The 17,140-nt window shown below is 43.3% G+C and overlaps 1 protein-coding gene across 2 annotated transcripts in view; it reads right to left on the bottom strand.

The window, feature by feature from the left end:
* The window catches only part of LOC126412443 (myogenesis-regulating glycosidase-like), a 144,654-nt gene that overhangs the window by 57,803 nt on the left and 69,711 nt on the right, over nt 1–17,140 (bottom strand). For both annotated transcript variants that reach the window (XM_050082047.1, XM_050082048.1), the window contains exons 5-6: nt 8,466–8,650; nt 5,651–5,724 (exon numbers count right to left, since the gene is read on the bottom strand). In XM_050082047.1, the coding sequence (XP_049938004.1) occupies nt 5,665–5,724; nt 8,466–8,650 (245 nt within the window). In that variant the 3' untranslated portion in view covers nt 5,651–5,664. The remainder of the gene's footprint in view (nt 1–5,650; nt 5,725–8,465; nt 8,651–17,140) is intronic.

Genomic DNA, 17,140 nt, shown 5'->3' with positions numbered 1-17,140 from the left:
AGTGTATATCATCAGATTCCACACCATTATGCTCCAAACTATCCACCACTTCCAACTATTTCTTACCCTAAAACAAATTTCACTTGCCACGTGCTCTGTATTCCACCTCACTGCCCATGCTGCCTACGCCCAAGACCACTTCGTACTCACTTATCTTGACACTCTAGTTTAAACACTCTCCACCTTTTATCCATAAAACCTGCTCATTAGCCTCTCACCATGCCGTGGCAGCAATACATCATCATGTACCACAACACCTGCTCCCTACCAACCAACAATCCCCTTTTAAGGGGAGTTGGAACGCCCTATCCCGACAATGTTAAATTTAGCGACTTGGCTTCCCTGTATTTCAGGAACCACTGTAGCCATTGACATGAAACTGTATGTTCTGAGACTACTGAACTATAATAATTGCATTTTAGTCACTGCTTTCCGAAATACAATTTTTTAATTACTTCGTTAAAATTTGGTGTACTTTTTTGTATGTTATTCTAAATAATTTTAATTATTCATAATATTATGTTCTTCTTTTAGTTCAGTAGACTCAGGATATGTATGTTATTACTCCCTGAAAATTTGAATACTCTATTAGAAGTAGTTTTTGAGATTGAAGGAAAAAGGCAATAGAAAATGTAAATTTTCAGGAACGGCTTCTAAAGTTTCAAAAGACTGTAACTCAATACATGCTTAATTTTTTATTTTTAGTCACTCAGAAGTACCGTGCACCATGCTGTATATCATCCTCTTGATCTTTTTCCAAGTTTGTTCTTCTTTTCTTCTTTCTGGACTCCTTATTGTCCAACTGTGCTGCATACTATGCTTTATCAATGCGAACCTTGTCCATCTGTTCAAGTTCTCTGATGCAGTTTGCTCCAGGATTAATACCCATATGCAGTAGCACTTTCACCCTACCATTTTTGCCATCATTAAAAGCGCTAACAGCATCACTGGCCGCCCACCTTAGTGTCTTCATTACAACAAAAACATTTTTTAGTAAGCGAATCCATATAAGATTATTGAACGACTCTTTGGGATTTTGAGTCTGATCGTGCAGACACTTCTTCAGTAATTCAGGATTTGTCAGGTCTCTGTAAATGGGTTTGATAATATCCATGACTGCTGCTGGGATGGAATGTTTATGGCTGTATGAACTGTCTGAGTACTGGGCATTGCAGTAATTGAACCATGATCAGGTCCAGGAGCGCAAAGGCGGTGTATTGGTTTTCCATCAGTTGACAGTCTCTGGAAGAAGGTAGCCCATACTGCCTGCTTCATTTTCAACAAATCCTCAGTATTATTTCTCATGGTCATCCCATAATTCTACTGAAGTCCATCAATCATTTTGTCTGTCAGCCTGCCTCTTATGGTTTTACCATCAGAAAGATTCTTGTCTCTCAAACTTTGTTTCAACTTCCTCAACCTGGAGCCCATCCTCTTCTGGACATGACCAACACATTCCAGTTTTGTGATAATCTTCTCACCATAAGGCTGAGCGGCTATTACCCTGTTATATGCTTTTGAGTCTCCTTCACCTAAGAAATTAGTGTAATACACTCCTCTGTTATTCACAGATCCACTAAAAATTTCAGTAGCTGCAGAGGTCTCCATACCGCCACTTGTTCCTTCATAATTTATGTCATATAAACGCCCTTCTTCATTCCCTGATTCGCACTTATAGCAATGTTTGGTTAAAATCTGGAAATCTATTACCTTTCCAGTATCCACACTGGTCACCGTAGCAACAGAATTCTTAGAACGGTAGCCGCACTTTTGCCAAGTGCCATCAAAAGCTACTGGTATGTCAGTCATACCATCATTTATTTCAACAGCTTCGTTTGAAGCACCATTCATTGACTCACTTGCAACAGATTCATCAGCGTCTCCAATAAATCCTGCATACTTGTCGATTTTACAAGGTAGGTTTGGCATTTTATCATGGCACACATTGTTTCTGCTGCTGTGTGTCCTTTGCCAATAGCTTTCAATCCATAAAACCACCTAACATTTACTTCAAAATAATTATCTTTACACTTATCAGAATTCCAAAATGAATGAGTATATTTACAAAATTGGTACAATTAATGATAAGTTTCCTGGAGTCCATTTGATACCTCACTGTCTTCATGTAAAGTAATTGACCCTCCGCATATTTTACAACACACACATTCACCTAACACCCTTCTTAGGATGTGTAAATCTAGCCGAGTACAACCTAACCTACCATTTACATCACTTTCGTTTTGAGAAAACTGTGTATCACGACGTTTTATTTTAATCTAACGGATGTTTCTCTAGAAACAGATGAGTTTGCTTGTATTTCATTGTCTGCAATTTTACACGTCACATGTTGAACACAGTGTTTCCCTTTATTCGAAAATCTATTACCACGAAACCCAAGTTTCTTAAAAACACTTCGTTCTGGCGTCATTATTTACGTTTTGAGAGATTTACCAATCTATTCGTCACTTTTCCGCGGAAAAACGTTAGCACTTCGACATACAACGCGTGTTTATACTATGAATTGATACGATGATTTTTTGACCGTGTTACCAATACAAACACGTAATTTAACGATTATAACATAGCAATCCGCAGCCAACTATATAAAATTACCAAATTTTATTAGACCATGAACTAATACATGTAAAAATTTTTAGCATTTCCAACCAGTGTAGATTATATTTTTAAAAAAATAAAATAAAATACTGTGAGTTTATATATCGGAAAATTGCAAATTTTATAATGAGATAAAGCCCGAAAACGTGAAAAAAACATTCTGTTCTAACTCCGTTTAAGGCATACCCTGTCCCAATACAATGTCTATACCTTCATCAACAAAACATTCCTTCAACCCTATTGTACCAGCTGAACCTCTCCCTATATCCTTCATTATACAGATAATCTGTCTGCTCTAGCCAGAGGTGGAGTTGCATTTGGTCACCACAAGAGAATCCCTGTACAGCCACAACTTCTATACAGTGCTCCAACTGAACGCTTTATCCTTACCCGTTTCTTCAAAATTTTATTTGTACTACCTTCATCCGGCCTAATCACCTAATCCCATGTGACATCGCCACCCAGATCGACACACATTTTCCACAGTAGATCACAGCAGAAGTCCACATACTCTCACAGGCAGCATTGTCCCCATCCCACAGCGCACCATCTTGAATATAACATCACTCTAGATGTCATCTTAGCATCTCCCAATCTCCTTGAATGGCTCACTGCAGAAGTACTTAAACCAATCGGAAGTGACCACCTATGTGTTCACCTTACTATCTCTTACACACTACCTCATCCCCATGCTCCCTGCCCTAATTTCCATCCAAAATTGCTATAAAGGCATTAATTTCTAAAAATAATAAGTTGTACTACAAAAACACCATTGCAGAAAGACGGTCGACATGTGCTAGTGTGAGATACAATGTTATTAATAATGCAATCAAGGACCATATCTTTTAATTTTTGTTAGTGAGCTGAGATAATGAATAGACTTTTATTCTGTTGCGCCCCAGAAAGAATTCGGTGCGGAAGCTTAAATTTTTTATTGTTTTACCCATCAAGTTCGCGGCCAACGAGGACAGCTCAGGGCCAGTTAACACAGTGTACTGCCGATGTAGTAGAAGACACATCGCCATGCGAGCATTGCGACATAACCACCAAAAGAGAAAAGCAGAAGAGCAAACTCTGCAATACAACGTAACACGACAGTATGAAGTAACACCATATCTTCAAGCACCAGAGCGCCACTACAATAGTCACACGTTGCAGAATGATTTGAGCTCAGCAACCCAGAATAATTATTGAGCCACTACAGTAAGGCAAGAAGTGTTGACGAGAACAAAAAGCAAGGGCAAATTCGCTCATGCATTCAAAGTCACCACACCACAGGAGTGGGCACAGCTCTTTCAATAACAAAGCTTTCAGAGCTCAAAGTCACATTCAACCATGCCGCCATTTTGTCGCCAGACCCATAGAGAATGATGGTCTATTGAGCTTCACTGAAACGCCAAGAAGCCGATCGATGATGGTCTGCCTGCCATGTGCCACTTCAGTGCTGAGACGCAGTCAACATGGTGCAAACTACCACAGTGGTCTGCCACTGAAGCTTATTGGGACATGGCAGATGAGAATACTGCAGTGCTGCAACACTCCTCCCACTGAGAGATATTTGCGGATGACCTTTGAGTTGTCATCTGCACGCCATCCTAGCCTGGCACGTTCGCACAAACCCCCCTGGCTACAGTCTTACAAGGGGAGGCCGCCAATTGTGAAATTCAGATTCGATTCATACTGCGCATAATAAAAGCTCATGGCCAGAGGTGTAATGTGGCAAAGCACCAAGATGCACTTCTCAGCCGTTGTCGAGAAAATCGACAGTTAAAAGAAACCGTTGCGGTGAAATACTCTCTACGATTAAAGGTTTAATACAGGGTCGTGGCGCAGCGGTAAGCGCTCGGGTTTGTAAACCGAAGGTCGCCGGATCGAATCTCGCGCCATGCAATTTTTTTTTATTACTTTTTTGTAATTCGAATATATATATATATATATATATATATATATATATATATATATATATATATATATATATATATACTATTAATGAATTGCTTATGCATGTTGGTGAAGGCGGATCGCTCTCCAATTGTACCGCCTCCATTTTTCCGTTTTTTTAACAGGGTGTACCAAAGCTCTCCCGTTCGCACTGATTTTCGACGATGTTATAAGTTGCGCTAGGGACCGCATCTACCTTCTTTCAAAGTTGGCAGGCAACTACTCTGTTATGCGGCGGCTCGTTTCGGCCCATTCAACATCTGTCCTTCAAGCGTAACGAGCGAGTAACGGAGTTTATATTTCATACCTGCCACAACGAATTTGTGTTCGTGGGGTCTCTATTCTAATTCGAACGTTTGACTTACGCTATACGTATTCGTTTCGGAATATCGTTTCTACGTCTTCCGTTAACTATACGTGGTTAACATTATGAAGACAATTAATAACATTTGTGAAATACAACTTTGTTTGCGGAAAACATAATGATGTTCGAAGTCGCCAGTTTTTCCACGACAAACGACTTTCAACAACTTATTGTATGCATAATTGTTGCAACTGATTGCCGGGAAATATATATATATATATATATATATATATATATATATATATATATATATATATTTGAATTACAAAATACAAACACTAAAAAAATATATTTGGATGGTGCGAGATTCGATCCAGCGACCTTCGGATTACAAAGCCGAGCGCTTACCGCTGCGCCACGACGCTGTAGTAAACCTGTAATCGTAGAGAGTATTTCACTGCAATGGTTTCTTTTAACTGTCGATTTTCTCGACAACGGCTGAGAAGTGCATCTTGGTGCTTTGCCACATTACACCTCTGGCCATGAGCTTTTATTATGCGCAGTATGAATCGAATCTGAATTTCACAATTGGCGGCCTCCCCTTGTTAGTGGGTGACCAACACCTAATCTTCACCTCAACCAAACATCCTGAACTAGACAGTCGGCTGTCCTGACCTAAGCGTAGGACAGACTCTCTACAAGACAGCCGACGTGAAAGGCCGCACTGTACCGCAGAACCAGAGCGGGCACGCCGCCAGCACAACAACACACAGGTCACGATATACTGACCTGCTGCTCTGACGTCAGGACTCACTGGCAAGGTGCGTCAGCGCATCTTCACACCATGTACTGAGGCCTGGCCCCTGTAACATGCAGAGATGCAGCTTATTACTCCGTATACTCATCCTGACGAATAAATATTATCGCAGATACTGCTGTGTCTCTAAAGCCCCTGAGAATTACACCGGACCACCCTCCTGCACTCCGTGCTCGGCCTCCTGAATCCAAAGCGATCACAGCTCACACTGAGTCGAATCAGTTGTAACACGTGCAGCAGCACAGGATCATAACAACCACACCATAGCACAGCAGCAGGTCGGCCAGACAAATCTGCGCTGCAAGACACACCTAGACACATTCTGTTAACAGACGACATTTCACATGCTCTTCGTTGGTTGGCGGTCGTAACCGCAGCTCCACAAAGGTGCACCTCCGACGTCTGGTTACCTGGAAAATTTTGCTCGACATCCTCTGTCCTGCTCTTGTCTTTGTGTCAGCTCATTTTTGCGCACACTGTATACTGTGTAATAGCTCCCCCAGTGAATGACTCACCTTGCAGTGAAGTTCGCATTGTTGTGAAACTTTCTGGTAGATTTAGACGATATGCCGAGTCTGGACTCAAACGAGGAGCTCAACCCATTGTTGAGACTGCTCTTACGCATTGATTTACGAATTCGACTAACAGACTTGAGCCTGGTAAAATTTGCTGTTTTGTAGAGCGCGCCGCAGCACGTAGTGTGAAGCAGTCGCTCTCCGTTTCTGGTGGTGGCGCCGCTGTGGCAGTCGCAGCTTTGCTGTCTCCCCGGGGTCGGAAAGGGGAAAGGTTGCCTTCTCACGTGCATTTAAGGGGCGCTATGAGCTCTCCACGGGGTCAGTTGGTGAGTCGGGCCGAGTCTGGTCAGCCGGGGCAGGTTGGGGCGAGTCAGTTCGGTTGGTCAGTAGTCGGAGTGAGGCTGGGTCAGCCTCGTGTCACCAGTTGCAGGTCTGTCTCTCGTTCGCATTTGTGCGGCAGTTAGTGTCTGTCTGTCGTCGAGTGCTAGTATGTCTGTCGTTTGGATCCAACCTTAAAGCCAGAAAATGAGAGTCTTGCCACTCCGCCAGTAACAGAACTCAGCTAGTGGTGGCCCGGTCGGGGCTGAGTTCCTGCATCTGAGTCTGCGCGTTAGGCCACCAGTCTGCTCGAGTTGCTCGGGCAACGCTCATTGGCGGTTGGATCGGTCGGTTGGTCGGTCGCGCACTGAGACACGAGATGACGTGTCCGCCTTGAGCGTCGGCGCATGTGAGGTCCCCACGTGAGTCCAGTGGGCAGCGCCGTATAGAAGGGGGTAGTGGCTTCGCGGTTCACACGAGAGCAACAGGAGTGAAACCACGACATCGAGTTGGCCGGGGCGAGCTGCGGCGCCGTGAGACGGGAGATCGGCGCGCCTTCCTGCGTCCGTTGAAGCGGCTGTCAGCGGACGGCACGGGAGAGCGTTGGGGGTGCTGCGCCAGGTCTTCGCCAGAAATCGCAGTTTATTAGAAGTTAAGTGATTGGAGATATGTTGTTTCATTTGCTTGTTAAAGTCTACTTGTTTTCTTGGTGAGGTCACCAGCCGCTTTGTTTTGGGGTCGTCCCACCATTATTCTCCGTTTGCCCACCAGCGAGAAGGTGGTTATATACGAATTGGGTGGTCCGTTTTTCCGTTGTGGAGTAGAGGCGGGTTAGAGCAATCTGCGGTTCAGGTTGTTCAGTAATGCCCCTATCGGTCTGCCGTACGTTAATAGCTGCCTCTGTCATATTTGTCGGATTCGGTGTTAACGAATTTATTGCTTAAGGTGTAAATGCCGAATTTCTGAATATGTTTTTATCTTGCCTATCATCTTGAGAGGCGGTATATGTGTAATCTAGAGCATGTTTGTACATTTTATGTAATACTGCATTTCATGGTTTTTTATTTAAATGGTCATTTTAGTATATAAAGTTGCCACCCTTCCACCGTAAGAGTTTTCTTTTAAAAACAAGTTGCACTTTCGCTAGCAAGTAATTTTGTTTTTTAAATGTGAGTGTTTTGTAGCATTTCCATCCCTCCTACGGGGTGTATAGTTTATGTGTTTGTGTGAGTTGTTAAAATCTTTAGTTTAAAGCAATCTGGTGTGTTGCAGATTTGCACCAGTGTAGTCTTTCAGAGGTTGTTGTGAGCGGTCGTGACTACGGCCGTGTTAAAAGGAAGCGGCAAGCTTCTCAACCCGAAAGCTAATACTATCAACAACAAAAAAAGTTATTTCTGCCTCTGAAGAAATTGTAGCTTGATATTTAGAGGGTGCCTTCTGATTATAATTTTTAAATCTGTTTTTTTTTTTAAGGAAAGGGTTTTTAGGAATAAAATTTCTATTTGTTGAAAGAAATTTGTTTTCATCAGTTACCTACTGGCAACTACTTCCACGCTCACATAGTGTGATTAAATGTGTTAATGTTCTTGATGAATCGCCAGTAACTAAAGTAAGTTCTTTAAGAAAAGATTGTGAAAGTAAATCCAAAGACTCTGTCTTCACACCTTTATTCTGGCAGTCATCCGTTTGAGACGTCTGCAATGTATGATACACAGGACCAGGATACTGCAATTGATTCTAAGATGGCACATAAAAATACTTATGGAACCATTTCTCTCTCCTTGTGATAGGTATCCTCTGAACCTAGTACTGAAAGATTCCAGATGTGAAAAATAAATGTTTCAGAAGGAATTATTCAGATGTTACGATATTTTTGTAGACTTTTTGAAGTATTATATTTCATAGTGACTACTCAGTACACATTGATGTTGCGCGAGTCCTATGAAGAGTCTACCCTGGTGAAGTAGGGCAGAGTGTCCAGTGGCGCCGGGTAGCTGTAGAGCCAGGTGGGGCCCTGTATGACGGGGTGATCCGGGTTCGCCTCGTCCCTCCAGCTGCCCCTGGGCAGGTAGATGTCGCGGTTGACGGCGCCCTCCCTCAGCACTGGCGCCACCAGGGTATCCTCACCCAGTAGGTACTCTGCACACACACCAAGCACCCAAGTCACTTTCGTCCACAATATTATAACTACCATACTACAGTATTTGAAGATTATAGCCTCGTTGAATTTTTTTACACTACTAGCCACTAAAATTGCTACACCAAGAAGAAATGCAGATGATAAAAGGGTATTCATTGGGCAAATATATTATACTAGAACTGACATGTGATTACATTTTCACGCAATTTGGGTGCATAGATCCTGAGAAATCAGTACCCAGAACAACCACCTCTAGCCGGAATAACGGCCTTTATACGCCTGGGCATTGAGTCAAACACAGCTTGGATGGTGTGTACAGTTACAGCTGCCCATGCAGCTTCAACACGATATCACAGTTCATCAAGAGTAGTGACTGGCGTATTGTGACGAGCCAGTTGCTCGGCTACCATTGACCAGACGTTTTCAGTTGGTGAGAGATCTGGAGAATGTGCTGGCCAGGGCAGCAGTCGAACATTTTCTGCATCCACAAAGGCCCGTACAGAACCTACAAAATGCGATCGTGCATTATCCAGCTGAAATGTGGGGTTTCGCAGGGATCAAATGAAGGGTAGAGCCACGGGTCGCAACACATCTGAAATGTAACGTCCACTGTTCAAAGTGCCGTCAATACGAACAAGAGGTGACTGAGACGTGTAACCAATGCCACCCCATACCATCACGCCGGGTGATACACCAGTATAGCGATGACGAATATACGCTTCCAATGTGCGTTCACCGCGATGTCGCCACACACGGATGCGACCATCATGATACTGTAAATCGAACCTGGATACATCCGAAAAAATGATGTTTCGCCATTCGTGCACCCAGGTTCGTCGTTGAGTACACCATCGCAGGCGCTCCTGTCTGTGATGCAACGTCAAGGGTAACCGCAGCCATGGTCTCCGAGCTGATAGTCCGTGCTGCTGCAAACGTCGTCGAACTGTTCGTGCAGATGGTTGTTGACTTGCAAACGTCCCCATCTGTTGACTCAGGGATCGAGACGTGGCTGCACGATCCGTTACAGCCATGCGGATAAGATGCCTGTCATCTCGACTGCTAGTGATACGAGGCCGTTGGGATCCAGCACGGCGTTCCGTATTACCGTCCTGAACCCACCGATTCCATATTCTGCTAACAGTCATTGGATCTCGACCAATGCGAGCAGCAATGTACGCATTTCTCCTCCTTACACGAGGCATCACAAGAACGTTTCACCAGGCAACGCCGGTCAACTGCTGTTTGTGTATGAGAAATCAGTGGAAACTTTCCTCATGTCAGCACGTTGTAGGTGTCGCCACCGGCGACAACCTTGTGTGAATGCTCTGAAAAGCTAATCATTTGCGTATCACAGCATCTTCTTCTTGTCGGTTAAATTTCGCGTCTGTGGCACGTCATCTTCGTGGTGTAGCAATTTTAGTGGCCAGTAGTGTACATGACATCATGTTCCCCATCCACTGTACTGTTTATTACAATTTCCACGATTGCAATGTCAGCTTTGAGTCGTTTTCAGTGGTCACCTGCAAATCACTATATACACTACAGTTAGATATTCTACTGGCAAAATGCATAAGCATTTCACACTACATCCTTGAGAAGTATGGTTTGTGAATTAACAAACGTTTCTGACATGCTGAAGAAAACAGCTGTTGTCAGCATTAATAGAATGGGTAAAATGAATGTGAGCGTCCATGGCTCACGACAAAACTATTCATCTTGGTGCGTAAGATATATAAGATAGGCGAAATACACTCAGATTTCAGGAAAAATGTAATAATTTCAATTTCAGAAAAGGTAGATGTGAATATTATCAAACCATCACTTTAATAAGTCATTCTTGGAAAATATAGGCACGACTTATGTACAGAGGAATATAAAAGTTGGTAAAATCCGATATCAGGAAAGACCACTTTCGGTTCTGAAGAAATGTGGAAATACGCAAGCCGATACTGACCCAAAGATTTATCTTAGACATTTTCTATTATTCAGAGTCAGTTGCCGCTTTTCGATCCATACAGATATCTTGTCTGAATCAGTTTGTAAATACTATTGATCTTCTGATGAGATTTATAAGACGGTAAACGACAGCATCATCTGCACACAGTCTAAGAGGGTTGTACTGAATCTAATTAGGGAAAAAGACCAGCCATTAAAACTGACAACCTTCGATAGATGAGTCTTGAAGCACCCAGATTTTATAAATTTCCCACATTAGGAATATAACGCATACAATAATTGTCATAGTTAGGCATTTCATTCAGAAATTTGTTGGAAAGTTATAATTTGAACGAAACTAAATTGCAACTTTGGTATAAGTGCTTAATTATTTTCTAATTAAAATAAGAAATGTACACGTCTGTTCCAGAAATGTGTTGGTGTTGTGGTTATAACTTTCCAACAAATTTCTGAATGAAATACCTAACTATGACAACTACTGTATGCGTTGTATACCTGATGTGGGAAACTTATAAAATCTGGGTGCTTCAAGACTCATCTATCGCAGGTTATCAGTTTTAATGGCGGGTCTTGGTGTTCATTTTAATACTGTACTTTAATCTATAGCCATTCTCGATATGTTCAAAGCACCTTTCCTGTATAGTCACTTCCAATCAGTACTCTCGCGTTTTTGGTAATTAGCCACTGATAGGTTTGGATGTTCACACGCCTACGATATCTCTGGCACCTTAAACACCATTATCGCAAATTCGACAGTTATCAAAATCACTCAATGAAGTACGTCGGTGAAAATTGGTATACAATAAAAGTTATTTCATGCGGCATTGTATGTATTTGCACGTTTTGAAATTAAATAATTATTGTCTTTTAGAATGCACAGATGCAGAAATGAACTTTCCTCACAACATTGTAATGGCGACATCTGAGTGCTTGAGGTCAATGTTGTGCAGTGCGCGAAATAGTATTTTCAGTCTTTCAGATGTAGTGGGACGATGGAAATTAAGAAATTAATAAAAGTTCTTCACACATAACTTCTGTCTAACGAAAGACACTGCCTGACTAGAAAACTGAAACTCGCTGAAGACATGGTCACATGTCGATGTAACGTAAGCGTGGGTTTTTGTAGATTATTAGAGTCGCAGTTATCTGTGATCAGTAGAATGGCCACCAGAGGGCATCAATGTCGTTCGTGTTTAGTGCTGCTACCGTGTGTGGTAGGGATTGGATTGTTTGAGGGAAGAGACCAAACAGCAAGGTCATCGGTCTCATCGGATTAGGGAAGGGCGGGGAAGGAAGTCGGCCTTGCCCTTTCAAAGGAACCATCCCACCATTTGCCTGGAGCGATTTAGGGAAATCACGGAAAACCTAAATCAGGATGGCCGGACGCGGGATTGAACCGTCGTCCTCCCGAATGCGAGTCCAGTGTGCTAACCACTGCGCCACCTCGCTCGGTGTGGGATTGGATATATACAGTAATGGCGTGAACAGCGCCTGATGTTGAGCGGTCATTGCGAAGGAGATTAGATGCCTCCTACCTGTGAGGCAGCGTTATGAGGACCTCACAGAATTTGAAAGGGGCATCATCGTGGATCTGCCAAGCTGGTAGAATCGTGCAATATCCAGCTTTGTGGGGCTATCGGATGTGACAGTGGTCCGGTGTTGGAGTTCATGGAAACGTGAGGGCAAGCATACTCCTCGCCAACGTTCCGGTCGACCACATCTGACCACCACAAGGCAGAATCACCGTATCGTCTTCCAAGCACATCGATACCACATCACATATGCGCCTGCCATCTGAGGATTTGTACTGGACCCCACGTAACACTCTGTGTTATCGCGCACCTTTCGCTGGAGACTAGCAGTTGCCAGACTATGGAATTACCGACCCAGGCGTAGGTTGCCGTAACACCACAACACCGAACGGCTGCTTTAGGAGTGGTTCTGTGTCTGGGAAGCATGGACTGCTGGTGAACGGCGTCCAGTTGTGTTCAGCGATGCATTGTGGCTCTACACCACCCTGGGTGACCATCGACGGCGAGCATGGCGGGAAAGTGGTACCATTTTGCAGTGTTTTGGGGAGGTACAGTGGTGTTAGCTCCTTCCGATAGGGAGGTATCGGGTATGTGACAGGTAACGATTAAGAGAAATACGATGACACAACGGTAAGTCGCTTACATCCTGCGTCCTCATGTGTTGACTCTCATGCGACTGTATTCTGTGCCTTGTTTTAGTAGGACATTGCTCGTCCAGACATACTATGTCTCTCAACGAACTGTCCGCACGATGTTGAAGTACTCCCGTGGCCAAGAAGACCCCCAGATTTGTTCCCAACGTGTATGGGACCAGCTCGCACATCACTCCATTCCACGCCAGTGTCCACATTGTCGAGGACCATTTATAACAGTTGTGGGCCGCCTTGCCTACGGAGAGGATTCGACAGCTTCACAGCGTTCTTCTCCATTGGATCAGCGCATGCATCCAGATCAGAGGGGATGCTATCTCATACTGGTAAGTATGCCCCTGCTGCCACGTTCTCTGTGAATTTCATTCGATTTTTTTAACCGCCGAAATAACATCACATACCCTCTCAGTCCGTGAAGCTTCATTTTGTTTCCTCCTCCCCTTCTAAATGGTGCACTTTTTTTATCAAGTAACATATCGCACTATCTGAAGCGGCAGCAGGAATTTTGACTCGAATGTGGATTTTCTATTCTCTGTGAGCATCTTACTGTCCTGCTCTTCAATCACAACTGCTCTCCTGATTATAGTTTAAATGCAGTCGAAGTATCCTTTCACACGGTGCACCCCAGCGTTACTTAAAATTTGTCGGATGTTTCTCAGAGATCATTTCTAAGGATTTTGGTCTCAAGAGGGCGTGGTCTCTGGGCGCTCGTTACAGACTAATAATGTACCTACGATTTATGCAGTTTGTTACACCGATTACCGTTGTTTCCGTGAAAATTCTTTCACGACAGTGAAAACGCCAGTTATATGCAGTCACCGAAACGCATTACGTCAAACACAGAGTAAAGCAACAACTCTCAAATGCAAAAGTCATCTGACGTTAGAGTGGTCACAGCGGGAACAGCTCGGCATTCCATCGTCGCGCCACTCTTCCATTGCATTCAGTGAACTCTTACTCGTGGTGCACATCTACCAACTCTCTATAAGTAAAGCTACCCGTACTACTGAATATTACTGTTAACGTACAACTATCACTGGGTCACTGGCGGGAAAAAAGCCGTGACAGAATCAAGCAGTACTGAACATAAGCCTGAGGACAGAGAGTGAAGTGGGCGCTACTACTGTTCTTAACAGCGGGGACCTTGAGTGAATCGAACAAGTTTTTTTGCAAACAAGCCACACAGCACATGTCGTCGACATATCCACTGTTGTGCAGGAAAGTAGAAACTATTTTTTCTTACTTTTGCTAAAACTGTATACTCATTATATACTAAGATGGTATCTGTTCTTTCGGACATGTCCAAAAGAACAGATACCATCGGTGACCACGCAGCTCGTTAGAATGAAATAACAATGAAATGAACACCCTTAGCTGCTTACAGAAGAAAATGTGTGTCCCGACCGGGACTCGAACCCGGGATCTCCTTCTTACATGGCAGACGCTCTATCCATCTGAGCCACCGAGGACACTGAGGACAGCGTGACTGCAGGGATTTATCTCTGGCACGCCTCCCGCGAAACCCACGTTCTCAACGTATTGTCCCGCACTACATTAGTATACACAAAGTTAAGGCTCACCGGCCACTTGACCATCTTCTTCTTCTGTGCGAATGCACAAACAGTGCCCGAACTCTTACGGGAATCGGCAACGCACCGCGAGTAATGAGTATAATGAGCGGGGGCACAACGAATGTAGTGCGGGACAATACGTTGAGAATGTGGGTTTCGCGGGAGGCATGCCAGAGATAAATCCCTGCAGTCGCGCTACCCTCTGTGTCCTCGGTGGCTCAGATTGATATTGTGTCTGCCATGTAAGCAGGACATCCCGGGTTCGAGTCCCCGCCGGAGCACACATTTTCATCTGTCCCCGTTGACGTATGTCAACGCCTGTAAGCAGCTAAGGGTGTTCATTTCATTGTAATTGTATACTCATTATTGTGGTTTCGGCCACCATCCTGTCGACCGCACTTTCAAACACGCGCGCCTCCAATTACACCGCTGTGTTTTAAACAATCGCCGCCGCGGCACCAGGGCGCTGCCACGAAGGATTACGCTACTGCCAATGAGATTCAAGCATCCCATGCAGCAATTCAAGTCATCCTTGGCCTGCCTAGTGTCAAAGTCACGCCTATCGGGGTTAGCTCAGCGAGCAAGGCTGCACAGTAGGTTTATACAATCACTGACCTACCTGTGACGTTGCAGGCAGTAAAGTGTTTTAGCCATGAGTAGCCATTAGAACTAAGTAGAGTACCAATAGAATAGAAATTGCCCATTGTTAAACTGTACTGTAGCTCACTTGTAATAACTATAGTTAGCTGCTAGCAATAATGACATTGCAACATCTTAGGACCCACTAATCATTTAAGGTGGTGGGTTGCATATGTATATTATAAAGATGATGAATAAGGAATTTTTTATAAAAAAAATCCCTTCTCCGGAGCTCCAGCGGCGGGTGTATTTAATGTCGAACATTCATGCACTGAGCCCATTTTGTGCCAGCTGAATAATATTTATAGACTTTCACAGTGGCCAGGGCACGACACCTTCTGAAGAGACATTGTGTTGAAGAGTGACAGATTTATAAATCTTTTGTAACTGTACATATTTCTACATTTAAATCTACTGTTAGCAACTGACGCAGCTAATACCGCAGCAAAGTTGTGTATTATTTTTACCATTTGATATTAGATGTAGAATAAAATGATATCTAAATTTTCTTTATTTAAAAGTCGTATAGATCGCAGCCGATGTTAACTTCTCATCGATTTCGGGCTTTTAATTACGGGCCATCATCAGAGACAGCACTGTAATAACCAAAGTAACAGTGCTGTATTACAGAGAGAAGTGAGTGTTGCAACAGTATATTCTAAATAACTTTGACAACTGACAGACATATCAACCTGGATGTCTGCATGTAAACGAGGTCTTAATACGTTATTACAGGCACCAAGAGATGAAGCACGTATACAACGATGTATTTAGACCTTCCTAGTGTTTATTGAAAACTTTAAGTTAGTGACTACTTATACAAATAAGTCAATATGTATAATCTTCGTATTAATACGCCAAACATTTGGTTTCATTACCAATAAGTGGCAGTAGCTATAGAACTAACGATCTTATAGTGCTAATTATTTCATCCAGTTGGACCTCAGTTAGCGAATTACACTAGACTGTCATGCTTTTTATGAGACTGGCAGTAACATAGACTATGAACCATAATTCGATTCTTGATTACTTAAATTAAAAATATAAATACTTAAGCATGAAGATTCAAATGATATTAAATCGTTCCCCATTGGCTGATGGCGATGCCTTGAGCTCTGGAGTGCGCTCTCTCTACTCTGTACAACTCGTGGCTGCTTAGCCATGAGCATCAGTTACAGTGATTGAGGCCTCCACAGCGGGTCAGTCGCCATCGCCGTCATCCACATGGGTAATGATATATCGCTCTAGAATATACTGTTACAACATTGACTTCTCTATGTAATATTGCACTGTTACTTTGGTTATTACAGTGCAATCTCTGATGATGGCCCGTAATTAAAAGGCCGAGACCGGTCAGAAGTTAACATCGACTGCGATCTAGACTGCTTTTAAATAATTTTATCACAATAAGATCACTGTTCTCCCACAATGTCATATAAAATTCTACATTTTCTGTTCATGAACGGCATCTGTTCCTCGCTCCTGCGCCCACTAAAGAACCACACGGCGTGGAAAGGAAGATATAACAATTATGAAATGGAAATGTTAATTAACAAATATTGAATCATCTTTTTATTTTTAACTAGCAGAGCTCCCAGAGATGCCCAGATATGCATTTATTCGAGTCTTGTATTAGCCCGTCTTCTCCTTCACTCTCTCCTCTACATGTCTTCCTTCATCCCTTCTCCTCCCCATTTCCCTGTTGATCTACTCCTCTTTTTTCCGTTCATCATCTCCCCTCTTCTCTTTCTACCCACTTCCACCTCTTCCCTTTCTCTGTTCGTTTCCTCTTTCCCCTCTATTCATTTCCTTCTCCTTGTCTGTCTATCTCTTCCTCACTCTGTCTCAGTCCGCCACCTCGTCTTTCCTTTCTCAATCCAGCTCCTCCTCCCTCTCCTTCACTCTCAACATAATCACGTTCACAGCAGTAGGATGCTGGTGGTTGTTACAACGACAGTATTTCTTCCCAGATTTTAACTAATATGTGTTGTGAATTTGGTTGAAATCGTTTCACAGGTTTAGGATGAGCTTGTTACCCGTGACTTTGCCCACATACACACGTCACATGCATCTAAAGTATATTTAACATATTTCACGCATATTAGTACACATGTCTAGTAGCTACGAGGTAATAAATTTAC

This window comes from Schistocerca serialis, chromosome 7 (genome assembly GCF_023864345.2).
Source record: "Schistocerca serialis cubense isolate TAMUIC-IGC-003099 chromosome 7, iqSchSeri2.2, whole genome shotgun sequence".
Classification (NCBI taxonomy): domain Eukaryota; kingdom Metazoa; phylum Arthropoda; class Insecta; order Orthoptera; family Acrididae; genus Schistocerca; species Schistocerca serialis.
Note: the sequence above shows the minus strand (reverse complement) of the source record. Positions and strands in the feature narration are given on the sequence as shown.